This window comes from Mus caroli, unplaced genomic scaffold (genome assembly GCF_978045245.1).
Source record: "Mus caroli unplaced genomic scaffold, Mus_caroli_1 scaffold_16, whole genome shotgun sequence".
Taxonomy (NCBI): domain Eukaryota; kingdom Metazoa; phylum Chordata; class Mammalia; order Rodentia; family Muridae; genus Mus; species Mus caroli.
Genome location: NW_028227271.1, coordinates 70,075,663 through 70,091,447, shown reverse-complemented (window position 1 = coordinate 70,091,447; position 15,785 = coordinate 70,075,663). Strand labels below are relative to the sequence as shown.

The window sequence follows — 15,785 nt, the reverse complement described above, 5'->3', positions numbered from 1 at the left end:
TGCAGAGTGAAAAGGCTTACTTCAGGGGGCTGTCGTGAAGTCCTCAGTGTCTGTCCAGCTGATGGGGGTTACATTTTCTCCATTCAGTAAATCTTCGAGGCAGCCCATGGGGCTCTACGTGGGAGCTAGCCACCATAGCTGTGTGTTCCCTGGCTTTCCACTCTCCCTGCCCAAGCACCGGCTGTATGGTGTTTAGGTGCCAGAAGAGGCCACACAGGCAGCTGAAGCTTTTGTTTCTTCTCTGAATCTGGATGTCCTGATTAAGAGAGGTTTTTGTTTGTTTGTTTGTGTTTTCTTTTAATTGACTTTTTATTTTCAAATAGAAATGAATTACACAATAATTCTGCTTGTCTTATGTCAGCCCCTGGAGGGCTTTAGATGGATCATCTCCTCTGACTTTGACTGCATTATTACCAGAAAGTAACCACCAGGTATCTAAGAGAGATAACCCAGTTAATGAAGTGGTTGCTTTGCAAGCCAGGGGTCTCAGTTCTACATCCAGAACCTGGGTAAGAGTGGAGGTGTGACCGTATGCATTGTGATCGCAGCACTGGAAACAGAACAGTGTAGGCTTGGATTTTTTTTTTTTCAAAACCTATTTTAGTAAAGGTTCTTAAATGCTTCAACTCCCCCTCTAGCTCACCAACCAAAGGCAGGGGAGAAGAACGGTTACTAGGAAACGGGAGATGTGGACCTGTTTAGAAGTAGTTCTTTTGGGTGATTCCAAACATTAATGAGTAGCAGCTGCTCAATCCAGAAGAAACCACAAGGCTCTGTCGAATCAGCACAAGTCCTCTAGAGTGTCAGGAAGCAGTTGGAATACCATGAGAAGTTCTTTGGTTCTTTTCTCTCTATGAAGTCATGACATGTAAAGATCAGAAGATCAGCTAAGACCTGCAAACTGTTAGAAGGTGAACTGATGCAAAAATCTGTTGGGCTCTTTCCAAACATCACAGTGTCCTCTCGTGTGTCTGCTTCAACAAAACATACTCTCGTGAGACAGCTTCCAGAAAAAACATCACATGACACAACTGAGTTTCCAAAGAAACCGGGAATTTCCACTTCAGAAAGGCTCCTGTTAGCCAGCCATGTGTGAACACACAGAGTCAAGGGAGGCAAAAAAAAAAAAAAGAGAAAAAAAAGAAAAGGAATTGCTATCACCCGTGGATCAGGAGGTCACAGCACAGAGAGGCTAAGTGTGACTCACACCCACAGCAAGGACATGGGAATCAGCCCTGTCCTAGTTTGCTTCTCTGCTGCTGGGATAAACTCTATGACCAAAAGCAGTTTGGAGAGGAGACAGTTTGTTTCAGTTTACACTTCCAGGTAACAATTTATGACAGAGGGACCTCAAGGCAGGAACTGAGCCAGAGACCACAGAGGAATGCTGGTACTGCCTTGCATCCAGGTTCACATTCAGCTTGCTTTCTTATACCACTCAGGACTACCTTCTCTGGGGTGGCACCATTCACAGTGGGCATCAATCAAATCAAGGACATGCCACACACTCCCACAGGCCACTTTGGGGGAGGCAATTCCTCAACTGAGACTTTCTCAACTCAAGGGACTCTAGGTTTGTATGACTGACATGGAGCAAAGCTGATATCTCAGCAAGCATAGCTCTTTCCCTGTGGCTGCAGAAAGGCTTTGCTTAGCCTTGCTCAATGGTGTGTTGGCACCTCGGTCCCTTTATGTTTTCATATTTTGTGACCATTGCAGGGGTGGACCACTGTGCACAGCTGGACCATGGCTGTGAGCAGCTGTGCCTGAACACAGAGGAGTCCTTTGTCTGCCAGTGCTCAGAAGGCTTCCTTATTAATGATGACCTCAAGACCTGCTCCAGTGAGTTCCCCTTTCACCTCTCTATAGGGAAGGGTTTCCAACAGAAGTGCTTGTATAGACAATGCAGAGAACAGCATGTTCTCCTCTGCCCTTTTTTCTCCCCCAGGGAGACTAAGGGGAAATCTTCTGGGGGCCACATGCTTTCAATGGCAATAAATAAACAGTTACTTGATTCCCATCATAGCCATGAAGGCTTGCCGAGACAGGCTCAGGAACCTCACTTGGCTTTGGTCTTACAGGGGCGGATTACTGCTTGCTGAGCAACCATGGTTGTGAATACTCCTGCGTCAACACAGACAAATCCTTTGCCTGCCAATGTCCTGAGGGTCATGTGCTCCGAAGCGATGGGAAGACTTGTGCAAGTGAGTTTCATTACACTTAAGATCCTGGGACAGACAGGCTCAGCACAAGCCCTCATGGGTGCCAGTGCGTTGATGACACTGGCATGTAGCTGTGCATCCTCCTTCAGACTTCACTGGGCCCCTGGTGATGTGTGTGCCTATATCTTGAAGCCACTGGTGTTCTTGTCCAAACCTCCTTCCCACACTCCTGGAAATGGCTCTGCTATCTCCATGCCCTGCCTCGTTAGCATTAAGAAACAGTCCCTCATTTTTGGTGTGCTGCAGTGGTTTGAGTTGTTTGTTCAAAGTTATGGTCAAATTTCGTTGCTATTATGATACGTTTGAAACATGGCAGTTTTCCAAGGTGATTGTGTTGGTGGGAAGGGTTAATGCCTTTCTCGTGGGAGTCGGCTGATTACAGAGAATGAGCAATTATAGTGTGGGATCAATCCCTCCGTCCCCACCTCTTGTACATAAGTCCTCACTGTGCTTTCCCACTGTGAGATGAAGCAGGATGAAGTCCTAACTCCTTACGCTTCTATTCTTCCTTGTCACTCTATCCATGTGCTGTGATATAACTCCAGAGCACAGACTAAGACATACTCTCAGCTCTACCCCTAGCCAGTCAAACCTGGGACCCACAATACAGAGACTTGCTGACTGCAAGCTGGCTGCCAGCTGGCTGCATGCCAGGTGCTTAGCACTGTGCTAAGCCCATGCTATCACACTCCAAGGACAGATGGATTGGCTGCAGCTCAGACTCAGGGAAGAGTCCAAGATGGCCCTTGTCTTAGTCAGGGTTTCTATTCCTGCACAAACATCATGACCAAGAAGCAAGTTGGGGAGGAAAGGGTTTATTCAGCTTACACTTCCACACTGCTGTTTATCACCAAGGAAGTCAGGACTGGAACTCAAGCAGGTCAGGAAGCAGGAGCTGATGCAGAGGCCATGGAGGGATGTTCTTTACTGGCTTGCTTCCCCTGGCTTGCTCAGCCTGTTCTCTTATAGAACCCAAGACTACCAGCCAGAGATGGCACCACCCACAAGGGGCCTTTCCCCCTTGATCACTAATTGAGAAAATGCCTTGCAGCTGGATCTCGTGGAGGCATTTTCTCAACTGAAGCTCCTTTCTCAGTGATAACTCCAGCTGGGTCAAGTTGACACAAAACTCGCCAGTACAGCCTACTACTAAGCAGAGTCTCAATCTGTGTGGGAGCTCAGTTATCTCTGAAAGGGAGATGTCTGAGGAAACTTTTGCCTTCCCTGAGCCCCGTCACCTCAGCACAAGGCCGGATTGGCAGTGATATTATCCATACATATTACAAGTATGTTTACTTGTAGCTTTAACTCCTTTCTCCATTTAAACAACCAAACGATAAAATTCCAGGCTGCATCGCTTCTCGGCCTTTTGGCTAAAATCAAGTGTAAAATTCCAGGCTGTTTCATTGGGCAGTGGTGATAAATGCTTTCATCCCAGCATCAGGAGGCAGAGGCAGGAGGATCTCCATGAGTTTGAGGCCAGCCTGGTCTACAGAGCCAGTTCCAGGACAGCCAGGGCAATGCAAATAAACTTTGTCATGAAAAAGCAAAAAAACAAAACAAAAACAAAAACAAAAAAAAAACATTCCCTCATCTTCCACTAGAAAATGCTGTGCTTTCTGCCCAATGCTACTATTTCCACATAGAACAAAACGAAGAACTAAGAACCATTTGAGAGAAAGGGTAAAAATGGAAGCAAAGACGATACTTTGCTTTCCCTGGCTCCTGCCTTTCTCATTATCAGACCAAGTTCCTTGGCCAGTGGCACAACAGAAGATACAGCAGTCATCCTCCCCCTGTCTGTGTTGTCAGTTCATGTGAGCAGCTGAGCTTCCTGCACAGCTGCACTGCCATCACTGTGCTTCCTGTGAGAAATACTTTCCCTCTTTGGAATGGATTCTTGGACCTTGGCAAGTGGGCTATCCATGTTGCTGCTTGCTTGTTGATCTCTGCCCAGCTGCCTTACAGACTGCTGCTGCAGCCAATTCTAATAGGGCCCGGGCACTGGGGGTGTGGAAAAAGGGTGGGTATGTTAAATACCATCTATACTTGCCTGCCTTCTAAAGCCAGATGTGAGGGGATTATGGGTTATTTCCCTCATTTGTTTTCCTTGCTCTGATAATGCTCGCAGGACTTCTTGGTCCCCCCGCCCTCGCCTAACCAGGCTTTTGCCTTCACTGTCCTTGAACCTTGTCTGTTTTCTCAGTTAAAGTGTGTTTGTAACTAAGGGAATGGTGTCATCGTCTATGTGAGTTTAAGTCCAACAAGGATCTAAATAAAGAGCCAACATCAAGTACAAGTGAGCTTTATGTCTGGTTGGGCGGTACTGAGAACACATGAGGTAACCTGATGGGTTACCACATACCTCAGAACTCACGGGACAGAAGCATTTTACCCGGCAGAGCTGTTCCCCTAATTGAAGACTTTCTGTCTGCTCTCAAGTGATTCAGTGCAGCTGCTCCATCCTGTAATCAAAGCCTGAGTTTTCACTGTAGTCACTGCTAATGGGGTGAGGATGACTGTACCCCAGCCCCATGCCAGATGGTACAGAGCCAGATAACATGACTGTACCTTTTTAGTAAAGTCTGGTGGACTTTACTAAAGTAAGCCCAGGACTGCCAGACCTTGCTCAACACATGAGGGGTTCCTCAGCCTTTATTTAGACCGTTGACAACAGATGGTCAGAAGAGCCTATCACTCAGTCTGGAAGGTGCTGAAGTATAGAACTAAGTCCAAGTTCCTGAGTCAAAGCAGGTAGTGACTGGCATGACGCCTACCCTCTCTTCCTCTCAGTCCTCTGATGCCAGATTCTAGCTATACTGTTTGGGGGTGAGCTGGGGCAGGAAATAAGGAGGCTTCTTCTTCCAGCTGCAGCTCAGGGGCCTCTTTCCCTCACTAGACTGCATTTCCCTAAAATGCAACTTGCACCAAATCACACAGTGCCAAACAAGACTCCACAGGCACAGTACAAATGGAGTGCTCAGCCCGCAGTCTTCAAGCCCTTGGGAGTTGAGTCAGAGTCAGAGGCCAGGTCTTACCTGGTGTCCCCAGGGCCCAGTCTAGCAAAGTGAGATAAATGGGTTAGCAGTGAACAGAGACCATCTAGGTCTCCTTTAACTCCACTCCACGCTGTCACCTGTAATGAATCCCTATTGCTTCCCAGGAAGAGGGGGGGGGGAATCACTAACAATCCTTGACTAGCAGTGTGGGAGAGCCCCTGTCCCACCTATGCTTCAGCTAGCCCCTCCCACCTTATGTACAGAAACCCAGTCTATCACCAGAGTCAGCCACATGGAAACTTTCTCCTCCCTAACCACTGAGAGCCACACTCCTCCTCCCATTCCCTGTGCACCTGTGTACACATGAGAGAAGAAACACAGGATATAAAGAGTATGGATCTGGGATCCAAAGACCCAAGTTCACATTTCTAACTTGTGCAAGAAAGCGGGCCCTCCCTGTGTGTCTGCTCACCTTCAGTCTGGGAATGATTATTCCTGCCTTTCAGGGTCCCTGTGTGACACAGAAACATATATTCAGAGACATGTTTTTAAAATGTGTAGTGGACCTTAAACCATATGTCTCTCCTGTTAGTTAAGGTCTCACTCCTCAGCTTTAGCCTGTTGTTCACCAAGAGACCCAAAGAGACCCCTGTATTGCTGTCTGGAGACCTCTCTCTCAGAGACAGGCCCAGGCACACTCTCCTTGCAGGCCACAGAGATACCCTTCTCCAGAAGTTAGCAAGCTCAGGATTCACACACTGTCCTAGGAGAAGCCCTTCTTTCCAGCTGTGGAGGACACTGCTTGTACAGGAGCCAGAGCCTTGAAGCTTCTGGGATCCAACTGGCCATGCTCCCAGTCCATCTACCACAGGCTAACATGAAAAACCTCTTCAGCCTCAATGGCCTGCCCCTGTCCCACCCCAAGCCTAGTTGTCTAAGTCTGCTCTGAAAGCCATGGCAAAATACCACAGACTGTATATTGTTTTCTAACCACAGAAATGTCTTTCTCATAGTACTAGAGGCTAGATGTCTGAATGGAGGGCACTAGCATGGTAATGCTCTGGTGAAGGCTTTCCTCCACCAATGGCTGTGTCCTCTCATGAAGGAAGAGAGATGGAGACAGGGAGTAAGTGAATGAGCTCTTTGGTGTCTTTTTAAATAAAAACACTAGTCCTGGACTGTCAAGATGACTCAGTAAAGTGCCTGCCTTGGCAGCCTGGTGAGCTGTTTAAGCCTGAGAATGCACATAAAGGTAGGAGAGAACTGACTCCAGAAAGTTGTTCTCTGACCTCTAGATTGCACCATAGCACATGAGCTCCCCATCACATCATTTACACTTGATGATGATGAGGATGATGGAGGAGGATGGTGATGGTGATAGTGATGATGATGGTGGTGGTGGTAATGGTGGTGATGGTGATGACCACAGTGGTGATATATGGATGCTTCTTAGTTTAAGAAAAAGCTTCTACAGGGGCACCAACAGGTCAGCTTCCCCCACTGAAACCATCATGCCAGCTGTTGACCTTGGGTCAGTCACCTTCTTGGCAAACTACCCCTATGACCATCTCCTCCTAAGGTCAGGTGCATTTCAATTACATTGTATGTGGAGTTCAAAACCAGACCGGAGTCACTACCTGTCATTGTTGACAGTCTGAGACACTGGACACACTACCCCACAATTCCTGAAACTCCCACCCCACACGCACCGCCTGGTTTATAACTTAGATGTGGGAAGCACAGTTTGTGGCAATATACAAGCACCTCAACAACCTAGCTATGTAGCTCAGCCTCTAGCCATCCTGGTCACAGAGGGCAGAGCCTGTTCACAGTGAGGCCTTAGTTAAATGAAGGGGAAGCCATGTCTTTGAGTGGGAGATGCTTTTGTCCTGCTTCCTGGGACTTCTTAAGCCTTCTACCCTGTTCTGCTTCAGCGTTGATTGGTAACTGAGTCTGGTTCATCTTCTTGCCTGGGCAGACTCTTAATATCTGCTTCAGCACATGTTCCTTGGCCCATCTCCTCACCCGTGTCTGCCTGTGGTACACGAGGTGCTGGTGGTCCCTGGGACTGACCTAATTCAGTTTCTTCCCCAGCAGTGGTTAGGGTTCCTCTGGAAGAAGTATTTAAAATGTGTCAACCAGTCTGCATGGTAGCCACCGGGATGTGGGCAGAACGGCCACAAGAGCATGGAGTAGGGAGTCCCAGGTCTCAGGAAAGATGTTAAATTTGATGCTAGACACTCAATCAGGGAAGCCAGCCACAGGTACAACCCACGAGCTTCCCTGACCCAGGTGGACAGCAGCAGTGCAGGTGCATGATCAGATGGGCCAGAGGGAGGTCAGTAGACTCAATGCCAGAGGGAGTCACAGGAGCAGGTGGGACCTGTCACCTGTAGCACAGAGTGACAGGAAACTTTCTGGAGCTTACCTTGAGTCAACTATTAATTTGTCTTCCAAGAGCCTTACCAGACTGGTTAGCCCCATAGAGCTGGGAGGGAAACACAGAGGGGATGGATCTGTGAACTACTGGGGTCAGTACAGCTAAGACAAGTCACCTCTTCAGTTTAAGGAGCCTTGAGCCAGTCACTTCTGCTCACTGGCCATCAGTTTCCTCATCTCTAAAGTAGGGCTGGACCAGCATACTTCCAAGGCCTGTTTTAGCCTCTAAATATGGATAGTAGTGGGCACAGGTCATTGTTCCACAAATGCTTGCTAAACAAGTACAGTCCTGACTGGAGTGCACACTATTTCCACAGGCTGGTGGCAAGTTAGAGATGGTGACTTAAAGGACACAGCCAAGTACATTCCCATAGCAAAGTATCATCGGCCCTGAGAGAAGCTGAGGCCAAGATGCCTTCCAGAGTGGGTGGGCAGGTAGGACTAGCCTCCCTGAGCAGGAAATGAGTTCAGAGTACACTTAGCATTCTGTCTCTTATGACACATGGTCCTTGGAATTCCTAAATGACCTCATATGCTCTTTGCATGCAGAAAGTGGGCAGTGTGAGAAGTGAGAAGTGTTCTATAAGGCCGACTTAGAGGAAAGGTGGGGAGCTCGGGAGTGGTGAGCCCTGCAGTAATTAAGTCCACATCATAGGATCTGGTGGATATTCTCAATGAAAATTCTGGGTGGAGAGTGTTGGGTCACAGGACCTTTGAAACCTCAAATCTTAGCACCAGTGATACACTTCCTCTAACAAGACCATACATCCCAATCCTTCTAATCCTTTCAAATGGTATCATTCCTTGATCACTAAGCTTTCATATATATGAGCCTATGAGGGATATTCTTTTTCAAACCACCAGATTCCACTTCCTGGCCCCCATAGGCTTATAGCCATATCATAGTACAAAACTGTTTCATGTAGTTTTAAATTCGCTACTGCCTTTGCCCAGGATCAGCCAAGCTACCAGCCCCTCCCATCTTCCCTTTAGCTTTGCCCACCTTTGGTTCTAGGAGGTAACCATGCTACCAGCTCTTTCCCAGCTTCCCTGAATCCACGGATAAAAGACACAGATACACAGTTTGTTACTTTACAATTTGCCTTCTTGGCACAGATATCTCCCTCCTGGAAAAGCATGTCCTTATCAATTTATTATCTCTGTCTCTCCACCTGCCCTAAACTTAATGGCTAGTCCCACCTGGCCCCTGTCAAACATCCTTGGCCACCCACCTGTAGTGGAGGCCACAAGCCCCAGCTTTCCCCAAGACCTCACATGATTGCTGCATTCTTCTTCCTCCAAAGCATGGCAGAAAGCTCTCTTTCTTTCCTGTGCCTCCTTTTTCCTTGAAGTCCCACCTATACCTTCAACCCAGTTTTCTTTTTTTCTTTCTTTTTTTTATTGTACATTTTTTTTAATTTGTTCCAAATCGCTTGTTTTCTACAAAATCATGCAACTCTCTTTTTAAACAGTTATTTTTTAATTTTATTTTATTTATTTATTTTTTATTAGATATTTTCTTCATTTACATTTCAAATGCTATCCTGGAAGTCCCCTATCTGTCCCTCCTCTTCAACCCACCCACTCCCACTTCCTGGCCCTAGCATTCCCCTGTACTGGGGCATATGATCTTTGCAAGACCAAGGGCCTCTCCTCCCATTGATGGCCTACTAGGCCAAACTCTGCTACATATTCAACTATAGACACAAGCTCTGAGGGATACTGGTTAGTTCATATTTCAACCCAGATTTCTTTACTGGCCAATCAAGAACCAATTGGAGAACAAGACCTTTCTATCAGAACCTCTTACACAGAATGCATTCAGGCCAACTTCAGAAGTTTCCATCGTCTATCACAGTTTCAACACTGTTTAAAAGTCCAATGTTCAAAATCTCTTCTGAGACTCAAGGAACTCTCTTAAGAGTTACAGTTGGGGGGAGGGTATAGGGGACTTTCATGATAGCATTTGAAATGTAAATGAAGAAAATATCTAATAAAAAGTTTGTTTAAAATTAAAAAAAGAAAATTAATGTGGTACATAATTTTGAGAAATACTGTATCTATAGAAAATATATAATTAAAGGAAAATTTTAAATATGAAAAAAAGAGTTACAGTTAACTGTAACCCCCATAAAATCAAAATAAGAAACAGATCACATACTTTGACCATACAATGACACAGGGTGTACATTAGCATTCCAGAAGTGAGGAAAGGAAGCATGGCGAGGAAATACTGGACCAATGCAAGGCTAAAAACCAGCTGGGCAAGCTCCTCTGCACCCCCATGTCTAACAGCTAAGATCCCCAACTCCTTTCATGTCTCTCTGTCTTGGCCTGGCTCCACATCTCATCTGCAGCTTTCTTTGGCAGGTATCTCACAATTCCAGCATCTCCAACATAATGGAGTCTCCAGCACAGTCCAGCTTCACACAACGACATCTCTGGGCCTCGTGCAGGGACTTTTCTTTTGCTGAGAAGGGAGTGTCCACAACCCCTTTCATGTATCCTTGCCACTATTGCAGAATCTTGTAGCTAAAGCTGCCAATTCTGCTGCTTGCTAGAGCTGGGCCTCGCCTCCCCCCCCCCTTCAGTTACATTTGCATCACCTTTCCGCTGTTGGCAGCTTCCATCACACAGAAGCCTTCCTTCATTACTATTCAAAAATTGGGAGTGTGGCGCATAGGGTCTTGCCCTGAGGTCACCACTCTCATTTAGCATCAGGCTCTTCTTTAAACTTTTTATCTGCTTGTGCAGTGAACTCCATTATACTTTCTGGTGCTCCTTTTATCCTCAAGCTGTACATTTTGCATTTTTCTCTGCCTAGCAGCTTACTCTTTTTCACATAGATCTGCATAAGAGTGGTTACTAACAACCACATGACACAGTCGATACTAGCCTGTCTTGAAATCTCTGCTGACACCAGTAACAAAACTCTTCATTTTATCCTCAGGTAGATTCTTAGGATGAGGGCAAAAGCAGCCACACTCCTTACCACAATATCACAAGAATGTCTCTAGCCCACTTACTACCCTTCTTTTCTTCAAACCCAGCTGTCATAATCTACACTGCTCCCAGCACCACTGTCTTCTATAATACTACTCATGTGGCCCATTAGTTAGGCCCCTGCCTAAACATTCAACTGCTTTCCTAATTCAGAGTCCCAAAGTCTACATTCTGCCATTAACCAGTGGTCAGGCTGCTTACAGTAATTACCCTGACGACTGTTTTAGTCACTTTTCTGTTGCTATGAAGGGAAAACATGACCAAGGCAGCTCATATAAAAGAAAGCATTTACTTGGGGTCTGGCTTACACTTTCAAAGGTTTAGTCCATTGTTATCATCACAGCAGAGAACATGACAGCATGCACATAGGTGCTGGAACAGGAGCTGAGAGTGACACACTGACACACTGACCCAGAGACAGAAAGAAAAAGAGACAGACAGACAGACAGACAGACGGAGACAGACAGACAGACAGACAGACAGACAGACTGACTCTGGCCTTACCCTTGGACTTTTGAAACCTCAAAACACACCTCCAAGTGACACACTTCCTCCAAAAAAGCCACACCTCCTATGTTTCAAACAGCGCCACTCCTGGTAGCTAAGCATTCAAATCTGTAAGCCTGTAGGGGACATTCTTTTTCAAGCCACCACAATTACATAGGGAAGTTCCTCGTTCTCTTTACGTAATGTAATGTTCCATTGCATTTGGTCAGTCCCGTTTCTGGACACTTTGGTTGACTCTCACTTTTCACCTCTACAAACAGGCATGTAGTCAGTAGCTTGAAAGCACATCCCTTTACATAGAACCAGGGAATCTGCAGAAGGGAATCCCTACATGAAGTTGCTGAGTGCATTCTGTAACTGTCATAGACATGTGTGCCCTTTAGTACAGTTGACTTTGGAAGCTGTATGTGTTTTCCCTTTAGCAATCATCTGTAGACGTCTCCTGTGACTGACTGAGCGTCACCCATCCTGCTCTCGATCAGATACCCTGAAGGGATGAAAAGAAAAGCTTATAAACTCTTCACTTACTTTAAAGCATGTACATTGTAACAGTTCCAAGAGAACTGAGGAGTTGGGCTGGGAGCTGCTGCCATATAGCCAAGGATAAGAACACGAGCCTATGGGCACAGGGCTTCTCCCTGGCTGTCCTGACCTCTGATAAAGAAAAGCAGTGCCATCTGACAGACATGGGCTTGGGAAACTTGAGCTCAGTCGCCTGTATCTCCATTGAAGAAAACCCTGCAGACTTCAAGACTACAGGACTGGGTTTAGGAAGTCCCAGGCAGAAGAGTGTGATCAGAAAGTCCACTCTGGATTAGGGCTTGGTGATATTGGCCTGAGAGCTTTTGCTATTTTATTACCTTGGAAAATGGAGTATTCTTATAAATGCTTGAAAAAGGAAAAAAAAAAATTTCCCCTCTGTGCCAACAAGCTGTCTGTGCTGTGTGTCACTTAGTGGTACTTTAAACTCTGTGAGGAACTACCCAGCCACAGGGAATTATTCTGCATTAATAACGAGTCCAGAATGTGTCCAGAGAAGTGAGTCACACCCAGAGCAAACCGGAGCACCAACCTCTGCTCAGAATCTCCTCTGCAGTTAAATGTCCAGCCTACATCATTTCCCCATTGCTCAAACATTCTGGCAGTGTTCCTGCCCAAAGAAAGGCAAAATTCCCTTTGTGTCTGAAAGCTTAGCAGATGGTAATGCTGTGTAGTTGGGAAAAGTTATGGACTTCATTATAAAAAAAAAACATATTTTTAATCTGGTTCCTCCATTTATTAGCAAGTGGTCTTGGCGAGCTGTAATAAGCCTTCCTCAACTTTAACTTCTCTTGCTAGTAAATGAGAATAATATTGGATCCCTTAACTAGCCTACAGGATATAGTTCTGAGGACTTCCCTTGTCTAAAAAATGTTGCAATGATGCTTAACAAAAACAAAGTTGATGGGTTCTTCCTGTTGTAACCCCTGCCAGGCCCCTTTCCCACTTTGGTGCACACCCACTGTTGAAATCCTGTTCACTGTCTAAAAGGTTTAGTTAGCTTTCAGTTAACTGTATGGTACTCATAAAATCTTACTGTTCCCCGATGGAGCTGAAGAGATAACTCAACAGTTAAGAACACTGGCTGCTCTTTCAGGGGTCCTGAGTTCAATTCCCAGAAACCACATGGTGACTCACAACCATCTGTAATGAGATCTGATGCCCTCTTCTGACATGCAGGTTACATGCAGCAGAGCACTCGAAAATAAAACAAACAAATAAAATGCAGCAGAACACTCGTGCATTAAGTTAATTAATTAACTAATTATTTATTTAATTATTTAAAAAGTCACTGCCACGCAGCCCTATAAAATAATACGCTACATTCAGGAGCTCAGCCTGGTGATCACAGAGTTATCTCTGACTCTTGTCCTAACCATGTGACGGTGGACTCTTCATTTCAAGCGTTGGAAAGGACAGAAGTTGACGCAAAATTGTCCTTCAGATGAACTTTATTGGAGAGGTCCTCATGATCATGGTCAGCTGCAATCAGGCCATGACATAGGAGACCAGTAGCAGGCACAGCCACACCAGAGTAAAGAAGCTGGTGAGAAAGAGTCCTGGATTCTAAAGAACAAAGGCCATCTTGATCTGGCGTTGTCAGTGGAGGGGGCCAGATCCATACCATGTGATCTGCCTGGCACTGACTGAAGTTGTGTTCAAGGGTTGTCTGTGGTCTAGGCTTGCTCACAGCTGCAAGAGGGAAGAGAGAACTCCCAGGAAGACAGGCTTCAGGGAGGTGCAGCCTGATTTTTGGAAGGAGGAGAAAGAGAGCTAGAAGATCTGTGGTCTAACATCATTCTACCGGCAAATCTTATAGGCTCTACCATCGGAACATAGGCAGTCTGACCACATGATCACCACTGTGTTCTGGGCCAGCAGGATCACTGCAGTAGGCTATATCTGTTTCCTGTGTTCCTTCCCTGCATTCACAGCTTTCTGTGCTTTCACAACGCAGCCAGACTAGGGGATTCTCCTGCTCAAAACATTCTATGACTGCCCTTCTCCCTCAGACATGTCCTGCCTATGTGTCCTCATGTTGTGTCCTGCCTACCCCCACCCTGCTGGGCTCTTTGCCTTTCCTGAAACATGGTGAACATGTCCTTGGCATCTTCATCGTGCATCTGGTCATCCTTCTCATCCAGACACCAGCACTACTCACCTCCTGTCCATCTCCAGGGCTCTGCTCCTTATCACACACTATAAGGTGTCAAGCTCCAACCCACTAGGCCCTTTGTCCATACATATATATATGTGTGTGTGTGTGTGTGTGTGTGTGTTGGTTGTTCTGTCCTTAGTATCTAGTCAATGTCTGGCCCACAGTAAGAACTCACAACAAGTTTGCTGATTATCTAGGTGTGTTGAGGCTTACCTTAGTGCTCAGGCTAAAGCGTAAGATCAGGAGTTCAAGGCCAACCTGGGCTACATGGTGGTAGCCTAACTTGAAAAAACAACAAAAAGCTTTGCTGCCTTTGAATAAACGAATGAATAGGTCAAGTGTCGTACGTGCATATGTAGATCCATGGGAAAGCTGGTGTTAGACTTATTCTCTCTTAGTCTGAGCTACTTATATTTCCCTTTGGAAACTGTCTTCTTCTGTTTTCTCTTCCCCTGGAGCTGGGTGTTTTGCTTTATGTATGTCCTTTTTATATATTAGGAATGTTTGCTCATAGACACTTTCTATCCTGAAATGAACTATGTGAGAAAAGACACCGGTTTAATTTAAGATGTCTGGAATATCTTTTAGAAATGAATAGGTCACCATTCATTTATCTATGAATAATTTTCTTCCATTTTTGTAATTCTAATCAGAACTGGACTCTTGTGCTTTGGGAGACCATGGTTGTGAACATTCATGTGTAAGCAGTGAAGACTCATTTGTGTGTCAGTGCTTTGAGGGATACATTCTTCATGACGATGGGAAGACCTGCAGAAGTAAGTTTACTAGAGCTAATTCATACAGCCATGCCTGAGATCTACCACTGCAGCCTTAGTGTGAGCCAATTACTCTCAACAGCTAATATCACACAATCAAATGTCATGCAGTGTCCTTGGTGGAATCCTGGAACAGAAGGGGGTGCTATGTAATAATGAAGTAACTATATATAATTATATGTTTTACTAAATAATTTGTCAAGCCAGGTGTAGTGTTACATGCTTTGATTCCCATTACTCAGGAGACAGAGGTAGGTGGATCTCTGTGGATTCAAGCCCTGTCTGGTCTACATAGTGACATCCTCTCTCAATAACAGCAACACACTAGGCTAGGCCTGGTGAACTGGTGGTGTATTCCTATACTCCTAGCTACTTAGAGGGCTGGAGAGATGGCTTAGTGATCCTTGGGTCCTTCCAGAGGATATGAATTCAGTTCCTAGCATCCATATCAGGCAGCTTATAGGCTCCTGTAACTCCAGCTCCAGGGGATCTGACCCCCTCTCCTGGCTTTTGCAGGCAACTACATGCATGTACCCATATCCATACACAGACACATAAGTAAAAATATAAGTAAGTAAATAAATGGACTAAGGATGTAGCTTAGCGGTTAGAGCACTTGCCAAGCATACATAAGGCTCTGGGTTCTGTCCCTAAAACTCCAATGACAACAATAACAATCAAAGAGCAGTGTGCACGACTGGGCAAATGGATCTTTGTCAGTCCTCTTCTCTGACTTCTCAAAACTCTTCCCAAAGAGCTTTGAAGGAAAGATGAGTACCTGGAGTCGTTACTCTCATTTTCAGACAGGAAAGCTAAGTTTCTAAGAGGTTACGTGATTTTCCTAAATCGTAGATTATGCCACTGACAAAGGTAAGATCAGCTCCCAGTGCTAGCAATCTAAAAGAAAGCTTTCCCCTATGTAACCTTACCAACACCACCTTCACGTGATACCAGAGGCTGTGCCTGCAGACCGCTGGGGCTGGATTGCATCCTGAGACACTGACGTTGGTGCTGGAGAGTGGAGGTGGCTATGGCAGTGGGAATGTTTGAAGACAGAAGTCAACCCAGAGCCACCAGACTTCATCCAGCTTCACCTTCCTACTCAAGCAGCAGTCCAGAGCCCAAGATGGATGGATCTTCT

The 15,785-nt window shown here is 45.8% G+C and overlaps 1 protein-coding gene across 2 annotated transcripts in view; it reads left to right on the top strand.

Moving 5' to 3' along the window:
- The window catches only part of Matn2 (matrilin 2), a 138,026-nt gene that overhangs the window by 109,582 nt on the left and 12,659 nt on the right, over positions 1 to 15,785 (top strand). For both annotated transcript variants that reach the window (XM_021183581.2, XM_021183580.3), the window contains exons 9-11: positions 1,720 to 1,842; positions 2,082 to 2,204; positions 14,522 to 14,644. In XM_021183581.2, the coding sequence (XP_021039240.1) occupies positions 1,720 to 1,842; positions 2,082 to 2,204; positions 14,522 to 14,644 (369 nt within the window). The remainder of the gene's footprint in view (positions 1 to 1,719; positions 1,843 to 2,081; positions 2,205 to 14,521; positions 14,645 to 15,785) is intronic.